Source organism: Hippoglossus stenolepis, chromosome 14, assembly GCF_022539355.2.
Source record: "Hippoglossus stenolepis isolate QCI-W04-F060 chromosome 14, HSTE1.2, whole genome shotgun sequence".
Taxonomy (NCBI): domain Eukaryota; kingdom Metazoa; phylum Chordata; class Actinopteri; order Pleuronectiformes; family Pleuronectidae; genus Hippoglossus; species Hippoglossus stenolepis.
Window position 1 is genome coordinate 18,459,083 of NC_061496.1, and position 27,893 is coordinate 18,486,975.

The following is a 27,893-nucleotide window of genomic DNA, read 5'->3' on the forward strand; positions in this document are numbered from 1 at the left end:
CTGTGGAGGCACCGGCTGAGTCGTCCTGCATTTTATCCTGGGCAGGGCCGGCATCTCGGGTGTTGAAAAGGAGAGGGCTGGGGCTGGGTGGGGGGGAGGGGGGGTGGCTGTGGGGTGGGGCCACCTCACTCATTCATAACCGTTTCAAGCAAACTGGAAAGCCTGCGACGAGCACCGGTCCCTATCCATTCTCACTCAGAAAAGTTTGTTCTGTGAAAACAAAACAAAAAAACAAGTAAATTCTTTTCCTACCTGGGGGTTTTATTATCCTAATTTCACAGACACCTGGAAAGACTTACATCCCCTTCCCCTTCCAATCCCGTGACCTCTGCTGTCACACCCCCCCCCCTTCATGTGCACGGTGAAGCATTGTGCAACTCAGTCAAATCAGCTCCATTACTGTCCACTGACCCAGCTCGGAGGCCGTCCCTTTTTTTTGACACCTTCACTCTCTTTTCGTCTCTAACTCTGGCCACATGGGGCAAATTAAGGGAGCCTTTCCTTATTTTTTAATGGCCGCTGGTTTGAATCATCAAGTGGTCGGAAATGCAGAGCAGGTTGCGGGAGTGTCGGCGGAGTTAGTCCAGATGAAGCCTGAGAGACCCTCTGATCACCTGCGTTAATATTTCAATGAAACACCTTCTCTGATCTTTGTCATTTAATTTTGGGAGGGCAGGACGGAAATGAAGAACACCTTTTTTGTGACTTCCAACACTCTTGTCTGTTATTTTACAGGCTGTGAAATGAGCCTGATTAGGACAAGGCATCAAGCTCAGCCCGAGGAGTTCAGATATCAGTGGTGACTCTTTATTTAATGGTATAACTTTAAATATCAATGTAAAGCAAAAGAAGAACAAAGACATATTCTATACTATCTGACTGGACAAGAACTTTATTGATTTTTTGACATTTGGGAAACAACCCTTTTTTGCTAAGTTAAATAAAACCACTCTCATATCTATATAATAAATATACAATACGTTATACAGCCAGTTATCCTAGTTAAGCATTATGATTTTAAATAAGGCAAAACAGCTAGTCCTCTGTCCAAAAACGTAAAAAAAAAAATCGAATACCCTGACTGTAGGCAGAAAATCTTGTCCTCGATGTGAAAGATTCTACACATAATTTTCCAGTATCAAGAAATTAAACAAAGATATCCTGGATATGAACGCTGCCATCTTGCGCATTTGGAGCCAGAGTCGGCACAGTAGGGATCAGGAGAAGGAGCCATAGTAGCAAGGTCCTGTTGATAAAAAACAATCCCAACCAATCGCGGCTATGTTTCAGCTGTCGATCGTTATGATTCAAATGACACTTGAATATATATCAGTGTGATAAGAGCTACCTAAAATGACAGAAACCATCTTTGAGTCAAATTGATTTATCGTATGACTTTTTTAGTTTGGCCCATGTCCCATCCACTAACAAGGAGGAGGCGGGTTTCAATGGCCTATGCTGCAACCAGCCACCTGGTGGTGATCAAGACCCTTTGACCTCTCTTTTGGCCAGCTGTTATTTCATCTATCCTTATGTACGGTCTATGCTGCAGAACATGAAGGAAAAAAAATAACTTTGCTTCCCATAATGACAAACTATTCCTTCAAATTTTTTCATTTAAACGCGAGATGAAAACTAACATGTACCTTTTTTCTCTATCGATGTTGACGCTCATCGAAGTATAAAGGGAGATTGAAACAGTGAAAGAAAGACGAAAGAGTCAGACATTCTGAAATGATGCCGCCCAGTTAGCATTGTCTCTGCTTTACAAGAGTCCTTGCTTCAGTTATAGTTAACACCCTGAGACCAAGTTTTTGATATTCTTATGCAATTTTACCGTGGTACGAAAGGTGTTATATCTTGTTTGATTTTCTTTTTATGAATTTGTTCCTTTTGCACCAAGTGGAGTGGTACTATAAATTTCGTACATTACAATACAATGATAAATAAAGGCTTTCTATTCTATTCTATTCTGCACTAAGTGTCTCTCAGTTGAGTATGTGTTCAGAGACGGTGACTTCACACTATTTTGCTCATATACTTTCCCAGAGACTTGCTGTCCCCCTAACCCCTATTTAAACTTAACCCTCACAAATAAGAAAAATCTACTGGAGAGAATCCAGTAACCTCTTACTCCAAACTCCCAGCTACGACCCCCAACTCCCCCGAGCCATTCCTGTCTACCTATGCTCTGGTTCTCGGTCCCCGCCAGGCTCCTCATCAAAGCAACTTTCAGCAGAGATGTAAATGGGCCCTTCGTAAAAATCACAGTCTTTCACCCTCAATTAAACCACACTGCCGTGTCTGTTAACTTCCGCAGGCTTTATGTGTTTTCCGGTTCTTTACTCATCTTTTCTCCCCTGTTTCTGTCCTTCAAAGTCAAACAGGGTAACAAAGAAAAGAAACAGGGAGCGTATCTGTGTCAAGGAGACTGGATTGGGGGAGTTGGTGGAGTCTTAAAAAAATAGAGATGATAAAAATGACAAGTTGCCAACCACCGGCAAATGTCATGGATCACCAGCAGATGGACATAAGTTGTGTTGTTGGTGTCTAAGTCAGTTGCTTTATGATAAACAAAACTGTAAATAGCTTTTTATTTACTAATCAGTAAGTTCTACGTAGTTTTAACTAAGAAATATATTTGAAGTGTACAAAGTTAACATTCATTAAAAGGTGCTACTCCCTTTAATTCCCTCTGCAGATAGAGGCAGATTATTGTGTTGCACATGCTTGATAATTAGATTAAACTTCCAGCTAAACGTCCCAACAGATTCCATATGTCCAACCCCTTTAACCATTTATTTTTCTACTGTGCTCAGGGCAGAGTTGCCAATGCCCTTACATAGGAAAACGTTTGAATAAAGTTGTTGCTAATAATAATTGTAATAGCAATTTATAATGAATAAAATCTGAACATTGTGCTTTCTCGTTGAAGGTACAGTAAAATTCACATTTTCAATAGTCTATCTTAAATTTGGCCTATGTGTTAGAGTGTATTGATAGATTTGTATATAATAATTCATACAACATTGTATGCCATTCAATGCAATGTGCTTCGTATTGTGCTGTACACATTGTAACTACGTTCACTGTGATGTAACTGCCTTCAACTATATTTGGAATACTTTTAAGTTGACATCATAAAATCATTCATTTATCTCTGGACTATGCCTACCGAATACTTTTATGTTGTAGGTTGCCATTGTAAAAGTACACAATATCTTGTGTATATATATACTGTATATATATACTGTATATATATATACATGTTATATATTATGAAATTTAAAATACCATATGTGTAGTTTAAATGATGTTCTTATCTACTCAGTAGTATATGTGGCCCTATTTCTCTTCTGCAAGATAAAATAAAAAGGAAACATGCAAACAAACAAAGATGAAGAGTATGAGAACCACAGGAAGTTGTAGTTGTCCTTCCTTTGCTGAAATTCCCTGTAATTAAAATAATACAATCACTCTATGTGCTGCAGAACTCCTCAAAAATCAGAGTGGCCCCCCGAGGTCAACAGCAAAGCTCGGGCCTCGTGTGAACGTCAGATGGGGCAGCAGATTGCTTTGTGGTGTCCTGCAAGAAAATGTTTGGGCTCTGAGCTCAGTGCCGGAGCAGAAACAAGCATAATGTAATTCTTTGTTAAAAGTCTGAACGTGCACTGTCTCTGTGTTTTACAGTGAGCATCTTTGATGTGGACAACTACAGTAATGTGGATGATTTCAAGGTCATAACTCATGTTGAGGATTTAGTAAATGTCCAGTAAAGCTAATCCTGGTTATAATTGTTAAAATCATTTAGAGTTTACAAGTGTGTAATCCACTGCATCATTTCTTGGATCAGACGCAGGTACAGGGAACTTTTGAGGCTGAGTTGAGTTGAGTTGAGTCGTGCTGTGTGGGTGTGCCCTGAGCTGAGAACACCACTCTGTGAGCCAGGCACCCAAGAAGGATGTTCTCAAGTGGAGGAACCTAATCTTTCCCAGCAGGGATCCAAGCGGCTCTGTAAGTGTATGAATAGAGATAATATCTCTATAATGAGGCCTGTTTTGTACCATCAAAGTCTTCAAAAGAGTCTGAAACCTGACCTCCCTCCTAGCACTGACAATCCCTCAGTAATAGCTCCCTATTATTAATTGTTTTGCCTGCCCGCTAAGTCCATGTCTCCCTCTTTCTCTCCCCCGCTCTTGTAGTTGTGTTTTAGCAACTCACCCTTGACCCAGTGCTTTTTACGTGCATTGACATTCTGCCAATTTGCAAATCACTGCTGGAAGGATATTTGTTTTCCTTGTTTTTTAGATAAAACTGTTTCCAGATACATGACAATCTACTTTCTCTTGACTGTAGATGCTGAGAGTTACAACACTCACATATGGAAATTATCCCATCGATTTTATTCATGGGCAGTAAATTCTTATAATTTCAGTGATTATGTAATTTATGCTTTCAGTGGGTCCAGCACTGTGTGTGTTGTTCAGAATCAGCACAGATGTGCCTGATACCTTTTGAGCTGTGGTTGGCTAGGCCGGAGGTGGTTAGAGGAACTGACCACCGCAGCTCAGACGTGTCCCTTTGCATATCCTGCTTTGTGACCATTGTCTATTGTGAGTGGCTGTATGATAACTGGGTCATCTATCTGATGCTGTGGAGAGTTCTGAGAAAAGCAGTCTCCCAGTTCTTCACAGGATAATACGCAGAGATCCAATTGTCTGATAGTGTTTGATAAAAAACTAGAATGACACTCAGTAGAGTGCACACCTCCAAGGACCATCAGCCTCCTTATGAAACCACATTTAAATTCACCAGATACATATTTTTATTTCGATCTGCACCAAATTGTACGCACTCATAAAAACGTCTTTTTTTTTCAAGATGTATGAATTATTCTCTGAGAAATAGGAAAATGTGGCTGCGATTAAACATTTGTGCCCTGATAATCTGATCTATCAGAGGCCCATACACAGATGGATCAGTATGGTGGTGGTGATGATGGGGAAAGAAAAAACTTTTAAAATCTTTACTTTTCTCATTCATTCAAATAAAGAAACACTTGCAGCCTCAGCTACAGTTACTTGTCTGAAACAGGATGACACAGCATCAACTAGAGTCTCTCACATTATTCTATTAAGATGTACTTAGAAGAATAGCAGCATGACACATCTTTTGACATTTTTACTGACTGAGTAATTGAAACCATCTTCAAATGCATGTGTGGGGAAACCCAGCAAGAGCTGTGTGAGTCACAGCATCCAGTAAAGGCCTATAATAGTAATGTAAACCTCACAATTCGGATCCATCCTTAATGGACTATAATGGACATATAGGGCTTAATCTGATGACTACTATTTTATAATTGAAGTTTGTTTCTTTGCTTCTTGAGTTAACAGCAGATTTTACAAAATTTTAATGTATGTTTCTAACTTCAAGCCCAAAAGTGTGATTAAAAAAAAAGTGTTTAATAAAGTTTCCAGATGTGACTTCTTTGACTCAGATGTCACATTATTTGGCGAAGCTCCTTGAGAAGCAACCTTTACCTCACAGGACAGGTCAGTAATTCCATGTAATGGGTGCTCGCATGCACACACACACACACACACACACACACACACACACACACACACACACACACACACACACACACACACACACACACACACACACACACACACACAGTATCATTGACTTCCATTTATTGTGGACAGACTAATCTCTGTAGGTGAGGGATAACATTTGTGGCCCAGAAGACTTCTGGTTTCCATTCCTAGATTGGCTTCCGTTAGTCCGTGTGGAGAGCAAAAGAGGCAGAACACCTTGATCGAAATGCATCTATCAACTATTTTATTTTTATGCATTCATATGCAGATAGCTGTAAATAGAGATTAGCCAAAATGTCGTCTGAACCTAAAACACATACAAAAAGAATCACTGTTTGTGTTTTGTGTAGAAAGAACAAACAAAAGAAACTTTCTACTTTTCCCGGATAGCCGCTGTCTACTGGAAGCCCCGAAATGTTGGTGGTTGCCCCCAGAGCTATGTCGTCAGATGATAGTCGATGGGTTCTGAGATTGTAGACAGCCTCACCAAAACCTTATCCCTCAACCATGACAAATTCATGCCTAAAAATAACCTTAACCTAACCACAATTCACATCTTACCCATAACCCTAACCAGGAACTCAGAAATTAAGATTTTTCTCACAAGGACCAGACTTTGGTCCCCATGAGTTTTACTGGTCCTGACAAGGAGTGTTTATACTGGAAAAGGTCCGAAAGAGGTAACAAAATGAGTGCGCACACATGCACACAGGCGCGCGCACACACACACACACACACACACACCAAAGGCATTTGGCAACACCGGCATCTCACAGAGAAGTATCTCCATCAAGTTTCCTCGGCCAGGTGAAGCAGTTTCAAAAACAGCCCTCTCTCCAACTGTTAAACAAATAGGGAGCCCCTACAAAGGTGTGCAAAAGAATCCACATGATCAAAGTGTATGAGAATGGCAGCCTTGTCCTTGCCTGGCCATTATCAGGCCCCATGAATGCCTGTCTTCTCCTCTTTTGTCGGCCGGGGCATTGACAGTCACTCACCCGGCAATGACTGTCACACCAGTGCAAAGAGCCAGCCGCCGACAGGGGCCAACCACATCAAACGAGGCTGTCAAGGGGCCCTGCTTGTGAACCGTGGCAACAAACACCTCCTGATCCTCACCTACAGCTCAGCAGCAGACACCCACCGCTGTGCTCTCAGCAACTGCCTCCACTGAGAAAAGATGTACTGCCTGGACCTCATTTCCCTCCATAACCCCCTCTTTCCTCTCTGTCTGTCTGTCTGTCTCTCTCTCTCTCTCTCTCTCTCTCTCTCTCTCTCTCTGTCAAGTAGGGCTTGTGTTAACCTCCAGCATGCCGAGACACAAAGGGGGCTGCTAAAGTGTTTAAGAATGCTTTATGGATGCATGACAAGGGGAGGCTGACACTGCAGGGGGGTCAAAAAAGTAACCAGGACGTGAATGAGATCAATTCAGTTTTACTAACGATTTGGAGCTGAGTCACACTTGATTTAAACTGTATGATGGTGGGACTTCAAAAGTCGACAGAAGACCATCTTTTTGCACAGGCTGGAACAAGTGCTTCGGTGCAGGCAGCAGGCGAGCAGGTTGCATGTGTATACAAGCAGCTTCAGATTTCACCACAAACGTTACCTCATATGCACAGTTTTTACTCACAGATAATGACAGATTTAAATAAGTACACAATTGCTACTGTGAATGCTGTACAAGTCCTGAGATAATTTACACACCTGTATAGAAAGATGTTGTGTTTTTTTTTGTTGACAGGCTTGATGCATACAAATATTCTGCATTTCACTTAAATATCCACATTATCATTCATGCAGTTTTAGATGGACTTTATTCAAATTATTAAAACTTTTCTTTCTTCTACTTTTATATCATTTAATATTTAAGTCATAATGTTTCCTGTCTAAACCCCCAAGGACTTTAAAGTTGCATGAGCAAATGTTTGACCACTGAAAGAAGCATGTATTTATTCAAATAAAAATGAAACATTTATACATGTGAATACACACGAATATGATGCAAAACTATAATTTCAACGCAATCATTTACAGCTTTGCCTCCTGTTTGACCTCGAGTGCTACTTGGGTAAATGTGATGAGACTGCCACCTGTAGGCCAAACATAATTCACTATCCATTTCAAACTGATGTGATGTAAAAATGTCACTTCTTTCTCAAGAAAATTAGAAAGGAAAGAAAACTTTTTGCTCTGAAATATCGAGCAATATATAACAACTGCCTTTATGTTATTTAGAAAAGACAGAACATACATTAATAAATATACCATAATGCTGGTAATGATTAAAATGTGCTGTTGTGTGGTAGCTCTCTTATTAAAAAAACATTAGGGCCATGGTTAAGAACAATATCCAAGAGGAAGATTTCTTTTCTCTCATTTTATTTGACATTTCAAGAATAAAGTTCAAATCTCAAGAAGAAGGTTGAAATATTGAGAATAAAGTGGAACTAAATCAAATATTTTTTATTTTATTTTGCATTTGAGAATAAAATCAAAATGTCTAGAATAAATTGGAAATTTCAAGATTGGCGTCAAACTTAAATAAACTTATATATCAAACTAACTTATATTATTAGCACATATGACTGCTTATACAAAATGTCTTGTGTAGATGAATTGTTTATTATTATTTTGTATTTATTCTTGTATTTTTGACTTTATTCTCGAAATGGAAAAAGGAAAAACATCCTATTCCTCTTATGTTTTCCTCATGTCTGACCCTAATACGCTTCCGTACTTTTTAAATACCTTAAACTTTCCCCTTGACCCCAGCAACGTTTGCCTCACTCGATTTATCGGTGATCTCCTCACCAGGCCTGACGCGGCCAGTAGCTCGCCCCGCGATTGGCTTGGTCTTATCCAAGATGGCTGCCCACTGCTGAGGGAGAACGCGGTTATTTCATGTCAACATGTCAGTCCTCAGAGTCTGTGCCTTAGCTCAAAGTCTCAGTCGCCGCAGTTTGTTGGAGAAGTGCACACTTCGCGGGTATTCTGCGGACTGTTGTCGGCTGTGTGCGTCATTGAGAAGCGGCGCAGTCAGACGAATCTCAGGTGAGCGGAAGGATCCTCTGAGGAGTGTCTGAGTTAGTCCCACGATGCCCACGACTCGTGTGTTACATGTCAAAGTGTCTTCGTGATAATTTAACCTCTGAATGGTTCGTGTCATGTTAGAACGAGCGGAACAAGGTCAGAGGAAGGGGAGAGTATCTGTCGATGAGTCGAGCTGGAGGATGCTCGTGCATGACCTCCACAGTCAAAGTGTGACTTATTGATTTATTTATATTCACAAAGTGCGAGTAATCTTCTCAGAGCTGTGCTTTAGTTGTATTTGTTCCCTGTAGTAACTTCAGACGATATGTTACATTACTTCACTATAGCAGCGTCCTCTCGTGGGAGACCCCTGAGCTGAACAAGTTAGCCACACAGCTCCACGTCTGTTATGACCAATATCTCCCAGATCGAACATCTAAAGTCAAACATGTTTTAATATCATCACACCTGGACGAATGTAGCTCTCTTCTCACCTGCTCACATTCCCACTCTGTCCAACCAGGTTCAATTTATCCTCAACTTGTCAGCAGCCACATTTTAAATCCAGGAGGTTTAGAGATCAATTTAATTTATAGATATACAGGATTTTTCACTACTTATTGCGTTATCTTTTGTAATTATCTTATCATACGTGTACATCAATTTACCGATGTTTTGGCATTGGGTTGAAGCGTTGTGCTGTTGATATCCTGTCATCTTCCAAAATGTATATGTCCTACAAGGGGGACTTCATGGATTTTAGATTTTAATATCTACTCCCTTTGTAAGGAAAGCACTTAAGCTTGTAAAGTGCTTTGAAATACAAGTTATTATTATTATTATTATTATTATTATTATTATTTCTTCTCGCTCAGACTGTGTGGTGTCTGAAGCTCAAGTCTACGAAAGTGTTGGCGTCAGATCCCTTGCTCCTCCTCGTCTTTAAGCAGGACACTGAACCCCCACATGCTCCTTCTGTGAATGGTGAATGTAATAAAATGATTCCAATCTAACATTTAATTGTACATTTTTTACAGCAAGCTATAAACAGAATACTCTTAGTATTGTTATTAGTTGTTGCATCATTACATTCAGAGGCACGATAGTTATACAGTCTGCATTAGGAGTCTAAAGCCAAGCCTAAACTTTTTAATCCTATTGTATTACGTTAGGATATGAAAGTATAAGTATGCAGTGTATTATTCTGAAATATTTTTGGAAGCTCTAGTTGTAAACCGCTGTTTTTCTTTTTTTCTTTCAGAGACACCTCTCCAGCTTCAGAGAAGAAATGTGTCGTTTGTTATCCCAAAGACAGAAGCTGCAAAAAAGCGTGTGTTGGAACAGTCTCAACTGTTTGACGGTACGCTGCCACATTCTTAACCATTAATATCACGCTATGCTGACTTGTGTGTTTATAAATTACATTGTCATCCCAAATGCTGGTATGTTAGGAATTCTTTGACAGATTTTCTTTCTAAATGCTGCCAGACCAAACTGTTATTGTTTGTTATTTCTCCAATATGCTGTATGCTGTTACACTGTTGGGTCTTAAAGAACCTCATATCACAATTATTGTTTGAGACTTGAGCAGTTTACTTGTCTTTGGTGTTCCTCATTTGGTTCCTATATGTTTTAGATGTCTTTTGTGCTACCAGTATGTGAGATATTAAGTATTTTGCACTGCTATCTGTATTTCAGTGCATTGCTCTGAAAAAAGCGGGTCATGTAATTTACTCACATTAAATGTTTTTATTGTTTCTCCATCTCAGTGCTTGAGGCCAGGATCCAGCAACTCCAGACCGACATTGTTCTCGACATCCAACATGCTGAGGTGCAAGTTGTTAAAGCCGGCTCCTCTGGAAGAGGGGTTTCATCTAGTTGGGGTCCCAAAAGCACGTCTAAGGAGAAGATTGTCATTCCTAAATCAGGAGCTAAAGGAACTTCTAAACCTCAGCAAAGCCGCTGGATTGAAAAGTTAGCTCTGGAGAAAAAAGAAAAACTTAAAATACAGCAGGGAGTTAAGCAAACCGATAAGAGGAAACCAACCGCCAAATCAAAAGGGAGCAAAAGCAGCTCCCAGATCCTACCAGGCACATCACATAAAACTATATCTACCACAGCTAAAAAGACCATACCTGCGATTAAGACAAACAGAGGATGCACAAAAGTATCAGATAAAATTCATGCTGCGGTTTATTCAAAAGCCACTTCCACTGCAGCCACAGCACATAATGTTTCTAAAGGGAAGTGGAAGGACTCTAAAAATCAGCATCATGGGGAAAAGGAGCAAAATCGGACTGATTATGCTCAGAGCAAAGCTACGGAGCTGGCTGAGGTGGAAAAGTTGGAGAGGAGGCTCAGTCAACAGGCGAACCAGTCGAAGTCCTCTAGTGTTCCAGAGCGCCCACAGGTGGACAGTGAAGAGCGTGCAAGTGGGGACATGCAGATGAGCATCCGCTCCTACCTGGAGGCGTGTGTGTTTGCGGGGGACATTGAGAGAGCAAACCATTTCCTGCTCAGCCAGCACAGAGTAATACGTCGACGGAAACTTCTGAACACGGATATTTACAACATCCTGATGAGGGTGTGGGCTAAGAAGGTGAGTCCAAAAGTGTTTTAAAAAATGTAAACCTTTTTAAATTTGATTTGACTTTTTCATGTATTTTAGACAGAATAAGAGAGTTAAATCATTTGTAACTAAAATGTAAGGCTTAATGGGGATAGTTCACAGAAAAATGAAAATTCCCTCATTATCCACTCACCAGTATGCAGATGGGGGGGTGAGTGATCATGCTGATAGAAGAGCGAAGTAAAGTTACAATGTTATAATTGGAGCCCAACCCGATATGTTGATATTGGCCTCACTGTCCCAATGTGAAGGGCTGGTAGACCCAAATTTCCGGAGCGAGACAGATCCAAATCAAAAAACAGAATTCATTGAATAAAATAAGGGGCAGGCCCAGTAGGAAACAAGCAGGCTAACTCCAACTGCTCAGGGTAAACAAGGCAGGAAATCGAAACAGACCGAGACAAAACAGGTAGAGAAAAAACAGAGGAGTTGACAGAACTGAGGAGTTGAGTTAAATATAAACTGAACTAATGACAAGCTAGAGACAGATGGCACAGGACAAACAGTTGAAACTAATCAAGAGGGGTGGGGGGCAAAAATCGAAAATGGAGCGAAACACACAAAGGAAGGAAGTAAATTGAACAGAAACCTGTGAGGGAGATCAGAACTACAAAATAAAACAGGAAACACCGAACTAAAACAGATCACCATGACACCCGCACTGATATCGGCCACCAAACTCCAGAGCGGTCGGGCTCTAGTTATGATACAGTAGTTTGACTATAAACCATATTTGACACTATAGACTATTGATATGCCAGTTTTTATCCCCAAGACCAAAAGAAGCTCCCTACATGAACCATCACCCCCGCTGATGTGTTACCACTGACATCATTCACATTCCTGTTTGACCAGAAGGGCTTCATTATTAAACTGTTTTGTGTGTTTTTGTGCTCACGTGAAATTTGTGTTGGAGTCCGTGTTGTGCTGGGACCAAAGTCACACCCTTTGGATTTTCCTTGAAAATTTGTACTCAGTCCTTTTCAAAGAAATCCGTTGACAGCCCATTAATAATCAGGGAGGGTCTCACTTTTTAAGTTACAATACAATCATTCACTTCACATTCATATTTTACCTTTAACCGCTGCACTTTTTTCGTGAGGTCATAAATGTTCATGTGGTTACTATCCAGTCTAAACACTTTTTTCACAGCAGATATTTTGACTTGTCATAGCAGGACCAAAATAACATTAATGGCTCTGTTTGATTAAATATGCCAGTAACTAAACTAGATACTGATACTACAACTCTGAAACTGAAGCGGCTAAATGGAATTGATTCTTCATTATTATTTATACCTGTTCTTAAAAGCTGTATGGTCACACCGCTACTAAACGTTAGGCTAGGTTGTTTCTAAACATGGAGTGGAAGTCAAACCCTGAATTCTCTACATTATTTAGATTGTTACTGTGTCAAGCATTTGTTAGTGTAGTGTAAGGAAATTTATGAGAATTGTGTGCCTGGTTTCATGGAAAATTGATGAAGTAAACATTGTATAAACTGAACTGAAGTTTAATGGCCCTTCTGTGTGTGTGCGCGTCTGTGTCTCTGTATTTGTAGTGCTTATTACATCAGATCGGTCGCATATTTATTCTGTTAGAGGAGGCTGGTCTTAAGCCAAACCTGGGATCCTACTGTGCTGCCCTGGAGTGTATGGGCCGCAGTCCCAGCTGCACCCCAAAAGTCGTCACGAGGTACGAGCTCCCATACACCACACACACGCAAGTATCATGAAGAGCTGTGTTTGTGATAACTTGCATTTGACATGTAAAAAACGTTTTGACAGTTTCATTTGATATTTGACTAGAGGGGTATAGAGCATATCAAAGTTTTCAAAAAGGGCAAGGCGGTGATACATAGACTCACCAGCAGGTGTCATATTATTCTCATGGTTGCCTTTATTCTCCAGCAACATCTTCAACAGTGTTCATGGTTTTAGTTACTTACTATTAGTTCTGGACTTCATGATATACTTTTCATTAATGACTCTGTCTAAGAAGGTCACTGTTAATGACTTCTCTAATCCTAATACAAAAATGGTACTCAGTGGAGTGTATTCCTCCGCGTAGGCCCAACAGTCTACAGTCAGACTTATGAAACCACATTTAAATTCACTAGATCCAGATTTTTATTTGCATCTGCACCAAGTTGCACACACTGTCCTCAAAACATGCTTTTTTAAATCAAGATCTGTGAATTGTTCTCTGAGAAATAACTGTAAAATATTGAAAAAAACCATTTTTCAAAATTGAATAGGTTCTTCCCTGAACTATGATGCATCATTCCACCACGTTTTTGTGGTACTCAGTCTCGTAATTTTTGTGTAATTCTGCTAACAAACAAACGCAGGTGAAATCTTAATCTCTTTGGCGGAGGAAATAATAATGTGGTCAGTTATGGTAATATTAATTAACTAGGGTGTGTGTTTATACGTGTTCTATTACTCTATCAGTCAGAATAACCTATACAGCAGCATCTCAGTTTTACAACCACAGACATGTCAGACCATAACAGGACCTAAGATGCAGCATGTACTTTATATCAGCTCTACAGTATTATCACTAGTGTGTGGGAGTATATCATATAAAGCCTTACTTTTACATCATCCCTGATACATAAATCGCCAACCAGGCATGCACTTTCCTCATTATACCATTACATGATGATATACAAGTTGACTTGAAATGTAAATAGTTTTTGCCTGAATATGTTTTGGTTGAGAATGTTTTGAAAAATAGCCTCATGATTAGAGTTTGTGGCTGTAGTGTAGCATCTTTGGTGAATGTTTTTTTTTTACTGCTTTCATCATATGATCGGGACGAAGGAGCACCATGATCTAAAAAGGCCCAAGTGAGATTTGTGTCACTAATCTTATTTATAAGAATTTTCTTTCTGGATTGTTTCTTGAATTTGGTGTTTTTGCTTATTTGTGGTCTATTATTTCTTTCTCTCCCTAAATTCGACGATTGTTGTAACACGAGACACAATGTTACTGAGAGTGCTTGACTCTAATTAAATTGTTAAAGGGCACCAGAAACATACTAACAACACATTCTCGTGTATTTAATTTAATTTTGCTCAAAAAACATTTTGCAAGGACGTCATTGACCACCACCAGCCCAGTCCTGTGTCTGCAGTAACTAGGTCATCCTGACATATCACTGTTAAGTAATATTAATTGTGTTGTTATGTCATTGACTGTGACACACAGATTTATCACATTACTTTTTAACACACACAACCCTGCTGGACACAGCTCACAGCCTCAGCACAAGACGACATGTGTCTCAGTTAGTTTGCCTGTTTGATGGCAGCCAATACAATCAGCTGGCGTGCTGCCCAGGCAGCTGCAGAGCCCATATTAAATTTCTTTTTTTTTTCTTCTTAGGGGCCTGACATTAGTCTGGTCTTACTTTAACAGGAAAAATAAAAAAAGGGCACAGGGGTTGTTTTCTGTTTTACCACCATGGATGTTGACAAAGAGACACTCCTGAACATTGCCTCTACGGTTTAAGCCACACAATCTGTCTCAGTTGAAGACTTGCTTCACTCGGGGGTTCCTCTCCAAAAATGGACTTGTGTCTTCTCACGATCCCAGAGTCCCTCATAGATGGGTCCGATTCGATCAAGCAGTCTCTGTTGATGCTGTTCAAATCTATAAATATAAATTGACTAAATTGTACAGTATTTACCAGGTATTTTTAATCAAGTGTTCATCAGTCACTTTCTGGACTTTTGGAAAAAACAATGCATAGATAAAATAAAGAAATTGCATTTGCTTGCACAACTTTGGCATGAATTCACCATTAGTTTTGGTCTTTATGATGTTACAGCCCCATATGGAAAGGGAATGCAGATTCGGCCCTCAAGCTTTGACCTTGATAAGCTTTGCTCTTTGATGAAGACAACCTGTGAGTTTGAACACCAGCTAGTTTCTAATCACACCATGAAAAACAGTCCACTTAACATTAATCACGACAAAACCACAGAAGCACACTTATTTTCCTCCTAGACGTCAGTGACATCACACTACAGATGGGACAGTGGTCCAATAGAGGGGCAGGTGGCAGTAGGGTTGGTGGTAGGTATCTGGTTTGTCCATTGATCTCTGTAAGCTGATGCTCATTTGACATTGTTGTTGTGCAGTGGTGCAGTCCTGCTCAGTCTCTGACCGGGCTGCCTGTCTTTTCTCTCACCTTCCTCACTGTGGTCATCATCCCTGTCACTGTGTGTTTGTTGTCTGCCAGTTCTTTTCTTTACTACGTTGTCTTTATGGCCTGACTGGCGTTCTCTCTTGATATCCCTCTGGCCTCTGAAGTCGCCTGGAGCATCCTTGGCCTCAGTGTACCAATCCGCTCCTCTCTCCTCTGTCTCTTTCTCCCTCACACACACACACACTGACCTACGCACACTCCCTTTAGGTTTTCCCTTTGTAAGAGCTCTGTCCTCTAGACTTCTCAGCTCCCTGGAGTGCAGCAGAGCAGTCACCAGGCCGATTATGCTCTATCTTTCAACTTCTCTGCCCTCTTTGTTCCTCTGGACCTCACTCCTAGCACCCAGACTAATCCTCTCTTTGTTTGATGCTCTCTCATTTGCTCTGACTCAAATTGCACGTCAGCATCACAAGAGACTCCGAGGCATGAGTAAAAATATTGAGAAACGGCCCCTCTGTGGCTTGCTTTAGGAAGATTTCACACAATGCATACATATACACAGTAGGTGTATGCCTTTTGTCCTTTTGCTTTTGTTGTGCTCATTCATTCATTTACAGAGCTCTGCTCTCTCTTGATTTGATTACGTGTAAATTGCTAAGCCAGGGCTCCTGCAGATGGAAATTAGCATCATAAGGTGTGCAGGGTGAAGCTCTCTCCTCCTCTCTGCTAAATGATAAATGGGATTTACTCGCTTCTGTCTCTTGGTTTAGCCAATAACAATTCTGTAGTGAACCTCTAGGGAGCGGCTCTCTTACGCCGGGTTTACACCGGACGCGGAAGCGCCGCGCCATTCTCAAGCGCACAGCCGCCTGGCTGTTCACACCGGACGCGCATTTTTCCGCGCTGGTCAGCCCGCGATTCTGCTTTCTCCGCTTGTTGTTGTATGTAACCCGTTCAATGTAGGGGTTCGGGGGTAAATGATGATGGTCTTCATAGCCCCCCCCCACCCCTCTCTTTCTCTCTCTGTCTGTCTGCTTGTGTGCTTGTAGTGGATGGGCAGATGGGGAAATTGAAACTCTAGGACAAAAGAAGGGAAATCCAAAGTATGGGATGCATATTTGATCATTTATATCATATAAAATATGTCATTTATATCGTTTAAAATCATTTTTCAGTGTGTTTCCTGGCGTATCAAAATAGACTTGACGCCGAAACCATCGGTGCAGGGCGCGAGGCACCATCGGCGCTGCGTGGCGCATCGCAGCCGATGTGAACAGCACAATTGTGTAACGGGGGGCGGAAAGGAGGCGCCTGGCTTTTCTTGGCGCTGTGCGTCTGTTGTAAACCCGGCGTTAGTCAGTGTGTGGCAGGGGCTTTGTGTGTGTGTGTGTGTGTGTGTGTGTGTGTGTGTGTGTGTGTGTGTGTGTGTGTGTGTGTGTGTGTGTGTGTGTGTGTGTGTGTGTGTGTGTGTGTGTGTGTGTGTGTGTGTGTGTGTGTGTGTGTGTGAAGTTTACACTGCTCACTGTGGTCATTCATAAAGTTCTACAAATAGCCCATGGGTTGACTTTCAATCATCCAATTTAACATTGTTTCATACACACTCATAATCATTATAAATGTTCTTACTTTCTGCTGTCAGACATTGTATTTGTACAGTTTGTAGTACCTGACCTTTTTGTGTGCTCCCTCTTAATGTGCTCCCTCAAAAAATACTTGATAACAATAAGGCTTGATTACATTATAAACCAACATGCATGATAAGAAACTAATCACAAAAGACCAGGCTGAAAATAGTAATTAACTTTCCTTCTTTGGTGTCATGTATCAAATTTGAGTAATGTAATAATCATTTTATTACAGCTCCCATTTTTATTTCTGGTTGCACATTGACGTTATCTGCAGTCCAGACATGGACACTGTGCTTTAATGCAGTTTCTTTCCGATCTTTAGTCAAGAGTGTGGTCTTTCATTCTGAGAGCACCATTTCTTCATTTCATGTTCAGGTTTTGTCATTCTTTCCCTCAGGGCCCTGCCCTTGCTCTCAAACAGCCTCCTGCTCACATGCAAATTTGCACTACTCCTGCTCAAAACGGTCATTGGTCACCGTCATACCTGACATTTTATTGGTTGGGGGAATTTTGACAGGATCATTTAACAAAAATCTCAGAAATCTGAGAGCAGACGCTTTTCAGGTGGAAAGAAGCAGCCTGAGCACGAGGAGAAGGACTGAAGCTGAAGCAATGGACATTTAAGCATGCAGCAACATTATATCTGAGTGCAGACAAACACATTTGCACGTGACTGGTGGCTATTTGAGAGAGAGCGGACTGGGTTTTGATGGAAAGCATGAGAAATAAAAAAGATGTAATGCTCTCAAAATAAAAGACCAGGCTCTTGAATACAGATGAGAGAGAAACACACTTTCATTTGCTCTCTCCAGGAGAGTCTGTTTGAATAAATATTTTACTGATGTCGTCAGTGGCCATTAGCCTCTGGATCAGACTCATACTTAGATTCCAGATAAGCCTGTCGATGCAAATACTTGCATTGATATTCTGCAACTGTTGATCAGGGTAGGCGAGACATACCATTATCTGATTTAAGATGAATTAATCAGGCACCCAGAACGTTTTATCATTATCTTAGTCCTATTCCCACAGATCAGGTCAGAAGGTTGTGATCTTCTGATCTGAAGACTCCAAAGTCTGTTCCATCATAATAATTACAATCTCCCACTGAAATAAAAATCTAGCTCTTGTGTCATCTGATGGGCCCTCATTCAGAATATTTGACTTGAAGAAGTATCTCAAACATAATGTAAAGTATCGTAATAACTTTCTGAAAGAGAGTTGGCTGTGTTGTGTTTTCTAATCTGATGGACTGATAACTCAGTATAAGAATTAGACAATTACATTTCAAAACTTATTAGTTATTCTATTTGTTTAAGCCACAGTTATTAAACACTGTGCACATGTAATGAGAGACCAAGATACGGGACGTCTAGTCTGGCTGCTAAAAAGTATTTTTATGCTCTTGCGGGAGACAAGTGGTGAACTTCCTGGTGCCAATTTTAATGGGTTATGGTAAACGATTGTCTAATTAATGAATGGAGCTGCTTTCTCAACCTCTCGCCACAACAAGTTACAGCAGCAACATTGCTCACTCTATTGGCTCCTTATGAAACAAGCCATCTTATCTCTTTGTTGGCTTTATCTGCTTTGCTCTACCCACTGCAGGCATCACGTAGCACAATACAGTAAGTGCTCAAGTGTAAGGACCGGAGATCGTATATATAGATGGATGACGCATCTCCTCTTGATCCCTTTGTTCAAAAATGAAGCTATAATATTCTGGATATGGGAGCCACCATCTTGCGATTTTGACGTCATTTGGAGCCAGAGTATGTGCAGTAGTTATCGTTGTTTGGAACTGTTGTATTGAGGTCTTCTTGACCAATCGCAAGTCAATCTCACCTGTCAATCATGGCATTTTACCCTGTTTTTATGGCATAAATACCTAATTAAAACAAAACTTACCTGAAAAGACTTAAATTTACGTCAGTGTGATAAGAACTTCCTAAAATGAAAAAAGAACAACCTTTTTTTTTCTTTAACATATGTTTAGTTTGGTTCATGTCCCATCTGCCAACATTGAAGAGGTGGGGGTTTGTGACCTATACTGCAGCCGTCCATCAGGGGGCAATAAAGATGATATTGCTTTCCTTTTGGGGAGCTGGGAGATGTTCTTTCCATACAGTCTATGGTCAGGAGTGACACAATCCATGCCACAGTAATAGTAAACTGATGTATGTCCCTGTATATCCAGGTGCCTGAATCAGATGCAGCAGGACGGTCTGTCTGTGGATGATGTGTTCAGCCAGTGTGTGTTTCGACAAGATGAGAAAGACATGGTGCTGAAGGCCATGCGCATGATCCAGCCCGACTACCAACCCTGCCTCAAGCTGACGACAAACGAGGGCTATACATCATTGGTTCAGGACTTTTACACACAGGTACCAAAGGACAGTTTTATCATAAAGTTATTCTTAAACTTAACATATAATAACTTATTTTAAATTTGTCACTGGCTTTTTATGATGGTACCACCAAGGTAGTAGTTTCACATAGTGATATTAAAAGTTGTCTTAAAAAGTGTTGGATTTAGGGGGATCTGTTTAAAAAAAAATGTAATAATTAATAATTATGTTTTCATTCATCTATAATCACCTGAAACTTTGGATTGTTTGTGTTTTTGTTATGTTCGAATCACCCTTTATATCCACATAGGGAGCAGGCCCTCTTTAACTAATCCCACATGCTTGGAATGGGAGGAGTAACTAAATCTGACGCACTTCTCCTGTAATTGTATCTGTGTATACCAGTGGATCTAACAGTAATCCTTGTGGAACACCAAAGTTATTTTTATAGAATGCAAAGGAATAAAACTGATTCCATTACAGTAAACAGTATTTTATAATATTATAAAACCTGAAGTATAAACCTATACTTCTGCTTTATCATTAGGATACTTACGTCTCAGATAATAAGATAATAATAATAATAACAAGCATCTGTTCCAATAATGTCCTTATAGAGAAGTGAAGTGTTATGGTTCCGTCTTTAAGTTTTAAAAGGTCTTGAACAGATATTAGTGGACTTAATAATGAACATTACTTTCTTATGTTTATACAGCAGAAACTTCATATTAGTGTAATCATCCATACACACTTTTCCTTAAAAAGGGTGTGATGTATCACAAGCTATTATCCCTTTCAAAAATAATATACTTTCAGTCTAACAGAAATCTTAATGGGAATTAGGTGAAGGACTAAATTTAAAGCGAGGGTATGACTTTAAGTAAAAAAAAAAAAACGAGCTATGCATGACTATAAATACAGGTAAGAGTTATTTTAAGACCAAGTGTTTGGTATGTTTTGCCAGCTGAAGCAGCAGAAAGCTGGGAAAGCTGTCAGACGGCTCCAGCGTGACTACGAAACATTTGATTGTCACCCCATCACAGCCAGACAGGCACTGGCCTATTTATAGTGGGCTAACTCTGCTTTCTAATGGCTCCTCTGCTTTCCTTGCCTCTCCTCCTCCTCCTCCTCCTCCTCCTCTCATCTCTCCTCACATTTTCCCATCTCTCTTCTGCTGCTGATTCTCACATGATTCATTCACAGCTTTTAGTACAATTGTTGTATTTTTATCTTTGCACCATCTTCACTTAGATCTTCATCTAAGTGACACATTTTGGGTTCTTTATTTGAGTGTTGGCCTGTGTGTGATGGTAGCATCAGCAGGTCGTGTATTTTTATCCTGTATGTGAAAGAATGCTACTTACAGACCTTTGAAACAGGTCAGATGTTACTGCTCCATCTGATTGTATTTGCAGGACAAGATGATTTAATGATTGAAGTTTGATCTACTTTCATCTTTTCGTCAGAGACAGTCTGATCTCTCATTTGATAACTTTTTCATCTGGTATCTCAGTAATACCTTCAGGAAATGTCTTCAATTTTGGTGCAAATTCCTTGGATGAACTGAGTGGATTTTGGTGGTTAAGGTCATCACGTCACAAAACACGTTTCTGGCCTTTTGACTGTGATATCTCAAGATCGCCTTCAGGGAGTCACTTAAAATTTTGCTCAATTTAAAGATGAATTGATTACATTTTGGTGCAACGGTCAAGATCAGGGTGACTGCACAAAACACATTTTTGGCCTTTTGAATGCAAAATCTCTGGTCAACAGAGAGCACGGCACCGGGGCATGAACCCAGGGACCCCAGGCAGTGGAGCTGCTCAAACCTTGCAACAATCTTCTCCGTGAAAAGACTGTAGGCATGGCAGAGTGTGGTCAAGAACAAAAACATTTCAAAGGAAAAGAAATTTGAAGCTTTACCTAAACATTATTGCAACTCAGTTCTTTCTGTGGAGTTTTTCACTTCACCAGAAGCTGCTTGTTTGTACTTTTAAAAATGATCATGCCAGCACATTTTTCAGCAGCTATCTATTGATTTCATCCCTGTCTAGTGATAATGCGGTTTCTTTGTCCATTTATTGTTCGTAAGTTGTAATATTGTACAAGGGCTCTCTAGTGAGCAATTTATGTGCCACTGTACCTTCAGCTTTGCTCTGGCTGCTGAACCTGCTCTGTCTCTCTGAGTCCTAATTTACCATCTACTGTATCTCTGCTGTCTATCAGCTAATAAATGATAGCACTGCATCTTCTCATGTGTACAACCTTTGTACAAAGTTTGGATAACATCCAGTAGTTGGTGCCGTGGCAAGGTTACTTCAAAGAAGAACAGAAATTTAAAGCACATTTTATTTTGTTGCAGTGCCAGTCAGTTTGGTTGCTTTGTAGGTATTTTGGCTAGTGCTAACCCCTTTGCACTTAATAAGGTTCCGTTAGCAGTGTGCTTTGCTTGTTAGAACTTAATTAACTTACCTACACATATACATGTTTACATAGACGTGTTACCACAATATTTTCTGGATTAATTTGAACCTATATGAAGTATCTCTGGGGTTTGATTGGGTTTGATTATAAAATTCAATGATTCACCCACAATATCTTTATCTTTTTACTATTAAATTTCATTATTTTTGTTGTTTTCTACCTATCTTTGATTTCTCAGCTTAACACTTTGTTGACTAGTCTAAAAAGGCTCCCTTTAATACTTCCCATCAATTTGTTAATTAATAATTAGTGATTACATATAGGGTCTGCCAGTCCTCTTGTATTAGGGTAATATCAGGACAAGGTAAGAAGCCTTAATTTGTGTCTGTCTCTCCTGTTTTTGTTTGTGTTTTAGAGAATAGACCACCACTACCCCAAACTGGACTTCACTCAGGAGGAGCTCCACAAGGGTTTCAAACGTCAGCTCCATGTGGAGCAGGCCTGCACTGCCACCATCCCCTCAGTGGAGGCTGACAAGCCTGTCACTGAAAACATGGCCAAAATGGTAATCAGACTCACCTCTTGCTTCTCTTCGTCCACAAGTAATCAACTCAAAACAAGGTGTTACGATACGGAGAAAATGTAGCTGGCAGTGAACAGAACACATATACTGTACCTCTTACCATAAAGTGGCTGAAAATAGCCTATCCCCCAGAGAATCCATATTTAAATTGGCAGGATCCAGATTTGTATTTGTATCTGTGCCAAATTAAGCACAATCCTAGATATCAATCCCCTATGAATTATTCCCTGGGAAATTGGTTGAAATCTCAAAAACACACCCAATCTTGAAAGTCAAATTTTTTTTGGCATTTAGGCATTTAGTCTTAAAGCTATATTCAGCCTTTTTTTAATAAAATGTACACGTACAACAATATCTTAAATATCAATATATTATTGTTTGGTGGATTCTCACACACTGTTTAGGGTAATAGTATTTCAATTGTGTTCTTTGGAAAAAATACAGCATTTTACACAAATGGTTTCTGTTGCTTTCTGTTCGGAGGAAATCATTGCTCCATCTGTGCCAGATCAGTTATCTTCCTGTTTTGTGCTGTAAATTTAGACTGCAAAAAAGCAAAAAACGTGCTGGCACACAATGTAAGATACAGGCTGTATCATCCTGGCAGTATTCTGCTTCGTTTGAAGTAATTAAACTAATAAAATACCATTTACAAAGTGATGATTTATTCACATGTACCTAACTTTCCACATCCATGGGTTCACATTTTTTTCTCTCTGGTCTAAACTTTGAAAATATTTGCATTTAGGCCTGACCGGTTAGAAGAAGAAAGAACATATTCCCATGGTGTACTTTTTTTCTAAATCTGGCATTTACAGTCCAGCCTGGCTCGTCTGTCTCTGCAGATGGGCTTCGTAGGAAGCGAGCGGGCTGAGAGTCCCTGGTGGTCAGGAAGCATTTACAGACAGGCAGGGCAGCATAATAATGTATTGTAATGGGGAGTCACCCTCCATCCACAACCTAGACTGCCTCTCTGCTTCTGTCAGACTGGAACTCTTAGAGTAAAACCCCTCAGCTGAAGAGTGAACTCAAACACAGTCATGCACAGAACGTACATACACGTCACAATCCACATATGTACATCCACAGGTGGTGGCCCTAGCTGCTGCTTCACAATTTATAATGACTTTCCATTTGGATCATGCAGTATGGGATTTCTGCAGGACTGGAAATTTCATGTGACACATTCTGAAACGTTCGTGCCATCACTCACAGTCATAAGATGGATGTCCCACACGTATGTTGTGTTTTCAGAGGGCGCTGCTGGCCGAGCAGCGGGCTCAATGGCAGAAGAGCCTCCTCCAGGCCCTGAGGGAGACCAAGATGATCCTGGCCAGCACAAACACCAAGGACTACAGGCTCAACCTTTATCCCTACCTCTGTCTGCTGGAGGATCGAGAGTATGTTGACATCATGATACAGGTAATGCAACACACCTAACCCAGCCTGCCGCTCAATGAAATGCCAGAAACTGAGGATTTAACCAAGCATCGTCTGTGTTTGAGTCAAAGAGATTTGATTGAGTAACTGACCGTGATGACAACACCTGGAAAAGCATTGCATTTTATCTTTAGCAGCGAAAGGGAGCATACTTTTGATCCAATGCCTCTGCTTCCCGCATACAAATTCTCAGGGCATGATGTTATTTCTGAAGTGACCATTCAGACTTTAATTAAAGAATTGCTTGTTCATCAAACTAAATCTTACAAAAGTGGTAAACACCCTTTTGCTGATGTTTTCACCTTTTGAACTATGTCCTGTTCTTGTCCAGAGTGTTGCCAACCTGCCTCCCAGTGGAGATTCGCTGAAGATTTTAGCCGGAGATCTGGGCAACAGGGTCTATACCAAGTATTCTGTGCGACAGAAACAGCAGAATCAGATGGTGGAGAAGCTGGGCAAAATCTACTGCAGTTACACGGAGCTGCTGGCCAAAGATACCAAGGTAGAGAAATTCTATGTTTCTTAAAGATGCTCCAGATGTATTTTTCTTTTTATTGTTGCTTTTACGTTGTATACTTCCTCACAGTGCTTCATAAGCATTACATTGATGCTTCTCTTCAATCTGCGAAAAAGGCTAATGTCATCAAGATTATAATTAGCAGGAGCTCATTATACTCCAGCACCTAGACCTCAGTTAATGTGTTTTCTTCATGGAAGTTATTTCACATTCCACCTCTGTAGTTAAATTTATGCCTGTTATATATTTTTTTTGTCCATTGTTGTTATGACAACAAACTGAGTTCATTAACATTTTTATTCATCCACTTTGAAAGTTAAACACTGTAAATGTCTGACTAAACTGCCTCTCACGTCTGCTCGGTCTTATTTATTGTGGCTTAAAGCTGTTGTACTGCAAGTAACTGACACTGTGTTGTTCACTTCTATAGTTCATTACACATCCAGCTTTTACTTTGAACTGGTTCATGAGAGTAAGATTGTATTTAGTATGCTTTCTCCTGAACCAAATCATGTTTATTATACTAGCTACCTGCCTACCTTCCTTTCTTCATTCCTGTGGGTTCTTTCACTACGGTATCTAGTCAGTTATTGTAAAAATTCCAAGCACCTGTTTTGACTTAATTTAAGTTTTGATATTTTTGAAGCAAAACCATGTTTTAAAAAGTCATTATTTTCATAATTTCATCTGTTCTGCTTTTCTCTGTGTTTTATTTTTGTGAGCAGAATATATTATTAGAAAGTTGACAAAATAATACTTTGACTAAACAATTGAGAAGGTAATCACATTGTTTAATAATGAAAGCAATGATTAGTTTTAATCTGGGCTTTTACAATATCCATTAAATATTGAAATGCCACTTTCAACCTACTGTAGTTAAAGACTTCATGGCTTATTGCAGTAAGACTTTCAGTGTCTGTGCTTTTTGCAAGACATTAGCATTATCATACTCCATGGTGTTTTTCATATGAGGAAAAATGTCTAAATCACAAAAAGACAAGAACCCACTTCTGATTGTCTCCCTCTAGGAGTATGACGTCCTTCCCAGGGAGCAGTGGTGTAACCTGGAGATGGAGCTGACTTCAGGACCCATGTTGCAGGGGGGCGAGACAAGCTGGCCGTACATAGTGACTCTGGAGCTGGGCACATGCTTGGTGGATATGATGGTGAAGAACCTTAAAATTAATAGTGACATCCTGAACCCAGCCCAAGAAAGGAAGCACATCCCCGTCCTCTACCACATGTACACCTTCCGCAGCATCCGACAGGTACATTCACTGAACTAGCTTCTCTGATATCTAGCGGCAGTCTGTTCTGCAACTTTGGAGAGAAAAGATCTTTTCATCTGAGATTTATTTGGACAAAATAGTTAAGGATTAGTCATCAGCATCTCCTGCAAACTACGACCAAGGATCTTAGTATTTGAAAGGATTAAGTTTTTAAAAAATGAACAAAGCAGTTCATGACAAGGACCCTCCATCGGTCAAATTATAATTCTTGTGACATTTGAAAATTATACACAGTTAATTAAAAGATTGACCATGTAAGGTATAAGTACAGTTGACATGTAATGAGGAAAGAAGCATAGCAGAGTAGAAATGAGGAAAATACCTGAAGACACTTGACCTTCCCTTGGACTGGAAGAGTGTCTGCCCCTCTAAAGCCTTGTCTATTTGAACAGCCTCCTATCCAATGTGAAGCTCCAAAGAGTGTGAATTATAAAACCATTTCATCCCTGCGTGACTTGGCAGGGGGAACAGTTGAGTAAGATGAATAGGCTCCAGCCTAATCCCTTTTTTAGTGTCGCCTTAATTGGCTCACTGATTTATTGCCATGGGACCCTGCAGGAAGGTGAGGCAACCGTGTCAGTGAACAGAAGCAGAAAGAGAGCAAGAAGAAACTGGGTTTTTTGTGGAGTTTTTTGCACTGACAAAGGGAAATTCAGGAGCAGAATTATGTTCTTATGTATTTTTTCAATCCTCTGTCATTTCCCCTCGACTTTTTTTTCCCTCTCCTCAGAGTTTTGCTCATCAGGGGAGCATCCTAATGATTTTACAGCACAGCATGACAGTCTGACTCATGCAAGCAATTCTGAGGTGTTTTCATTTTTTAGTTTTTCTCATAATGGTATTTATGTCCAGTTGTGCAGACTCCATGTTTGTTGCATTAGAGCAAAGACCCAGTATCCTTTTATTATATCAAATTAAAAATGGGATCAGAAGGTCAGCATGTGGTTTTTCACCTGCTACTAAATAGGATTTGTAATAATTAAAGGTTCAGTGTAATCTGGTGGTGAAGTTGCATGTTGCAGCTGAAAAAACCCCTCCCCTCACCCTCCCCTTCCAAACATGAAAGAGAATCTGTGGTAGCATTCAGTTGTCATAAAAACTCAAAAAGTGTTTAGTTTGTCCAGTCTGGGCTACTGTAAAAAAAACGGCGGCCTCCATAGAGGGGACCCCCTTCCTGTAAATATAAAAGTATTTAAATGTAAGGGGCCTATTCTAGGGTAAAGAAAACTACAATTTAGATGAAACACACTAGTCAAAACATCACTAGGATTATTTTGTATAAAATTTCCACCAATAGATCCCTTTTATTTAAATCGTACACACTGAACCTTTAAACATTGAATTGAAAAGCATTGTCGTCTCTGTTTATGAGCGATTTCTTTCGTGTGGCTGTTCATTTGAGGTTTCTTATTTGATTTTTCCACCAGATCGGTTTCATCAAGCTCCACCCCATCCTGTCTCAGATGCAACAGGAAGCCATGGAGACCGAGCTGACCTTTGACTCATGCGTGATGCCGATGCTGTGCCCTCCTGTGCCCTGGACTTCTGTGAAGTTTGGAGCCTACCTGCTGACACCGGCTAAGCTGATGCGCACAGTGGACGGGGCCGTCCAACACGAGGTGTTGCTGGAGAAATGCCAGAACCTCCACGCAGTCCTGGACTCTCTCAACCAGCTGGGCAGCTGTGCCTGGAGGATCAACAAACCTCTGTTGGATATAATTATCTCCATCTTCAATGACCGGGGAAATGATAAGCTAGACATCCCTCCTCCACTATCGGAGGCCCCCAAATTACCCCACTTCAATCCTCAAGATCCCAATCACACAGCTTCTGAGAAGGCCCATATGAGAAGAGAGGTGGTCATGGCCAAAAAGAAATACAGTGAGATGCACAGCCTGCGTATGGATGCCCTCTATAAACTCTCCATCGCCAACCACATGCGGGATGAGACTTTCTGGTTCCCTCACAACATGGACTTCAGGGGTCGTACCTACCCCTGTCCTCCATACTTTAATCACCTAGGGAGTGATGTGACTCGGGCCATCCTTTTGTTTGCGGAGGGGAAGCCCCTCGGTCCCAAGGGCCTTGACTGGCTAAAGATCCACTTTGTCAATCTGACAGGGTTAAAGAAGAGGAGCTCACTACAGGGACGGCTGGAGTACGCCAACACAATCATGGAGGACATACTGGACTCTGCCGACAACCCTCTCAATGTCAGTTAAGCACAGTGAAGCACACACACACA

The 27,893-nt window shown here is 40.5% G+C and overlaps 1 protein-coding gene across 1 annotated transcript in view; it reads left to right on the forward strand.

The window, feature by feature from the left end:
• Nucleotides 1-8,435: 8,435 nt before the first annotated feature.
• Nucleotides 8,436-27,893, forward strand: part of polrmt (polymerase (RNA) mitochondrial (DNA directed)) — a 48,892-nt gene continuing 29,434 nt past the window's right edge. Inside the window, exons 1-10 of the mRNA XM_047343127.1 lie at nt 8,436-8,657; nt 9,898-9,996; nt 10,406-11,235; nt 12,826-12,959; nt 19,245-19,431; nt 22,235-22,384; nt 23,657-23,824; nt 24,174-24,344; nt 25,388-25,627; nt 27,076-27,861. Of these exons, the coding sequence (XP_047199083.1) occupies nt 8,516-8,657; nt 9,898-9,996; nt 10,406-11,235; nt 12,826-12,959; nt 19,245-19,431; nt 22,235-22,384; nt 23,657-23,824; nt 24,174-24,344; nt 25,388-25,627; nt 27,076-27,861 (2,907 nt within the window). The 5' untranslated portion in view covers nt 8,436-8,515. The remainder of the gene's footprint in view (nt 8,658-9,897; nt 9,997-10,405; nt 11,236-12,825; nt 12,960-19,244; nt 19,432-22,234; nt 22,385-23,656; nt 23,825-24,173; nt 24,345-25,387; nt 25,628-27,075; nt 27,862-27,893) is intronic.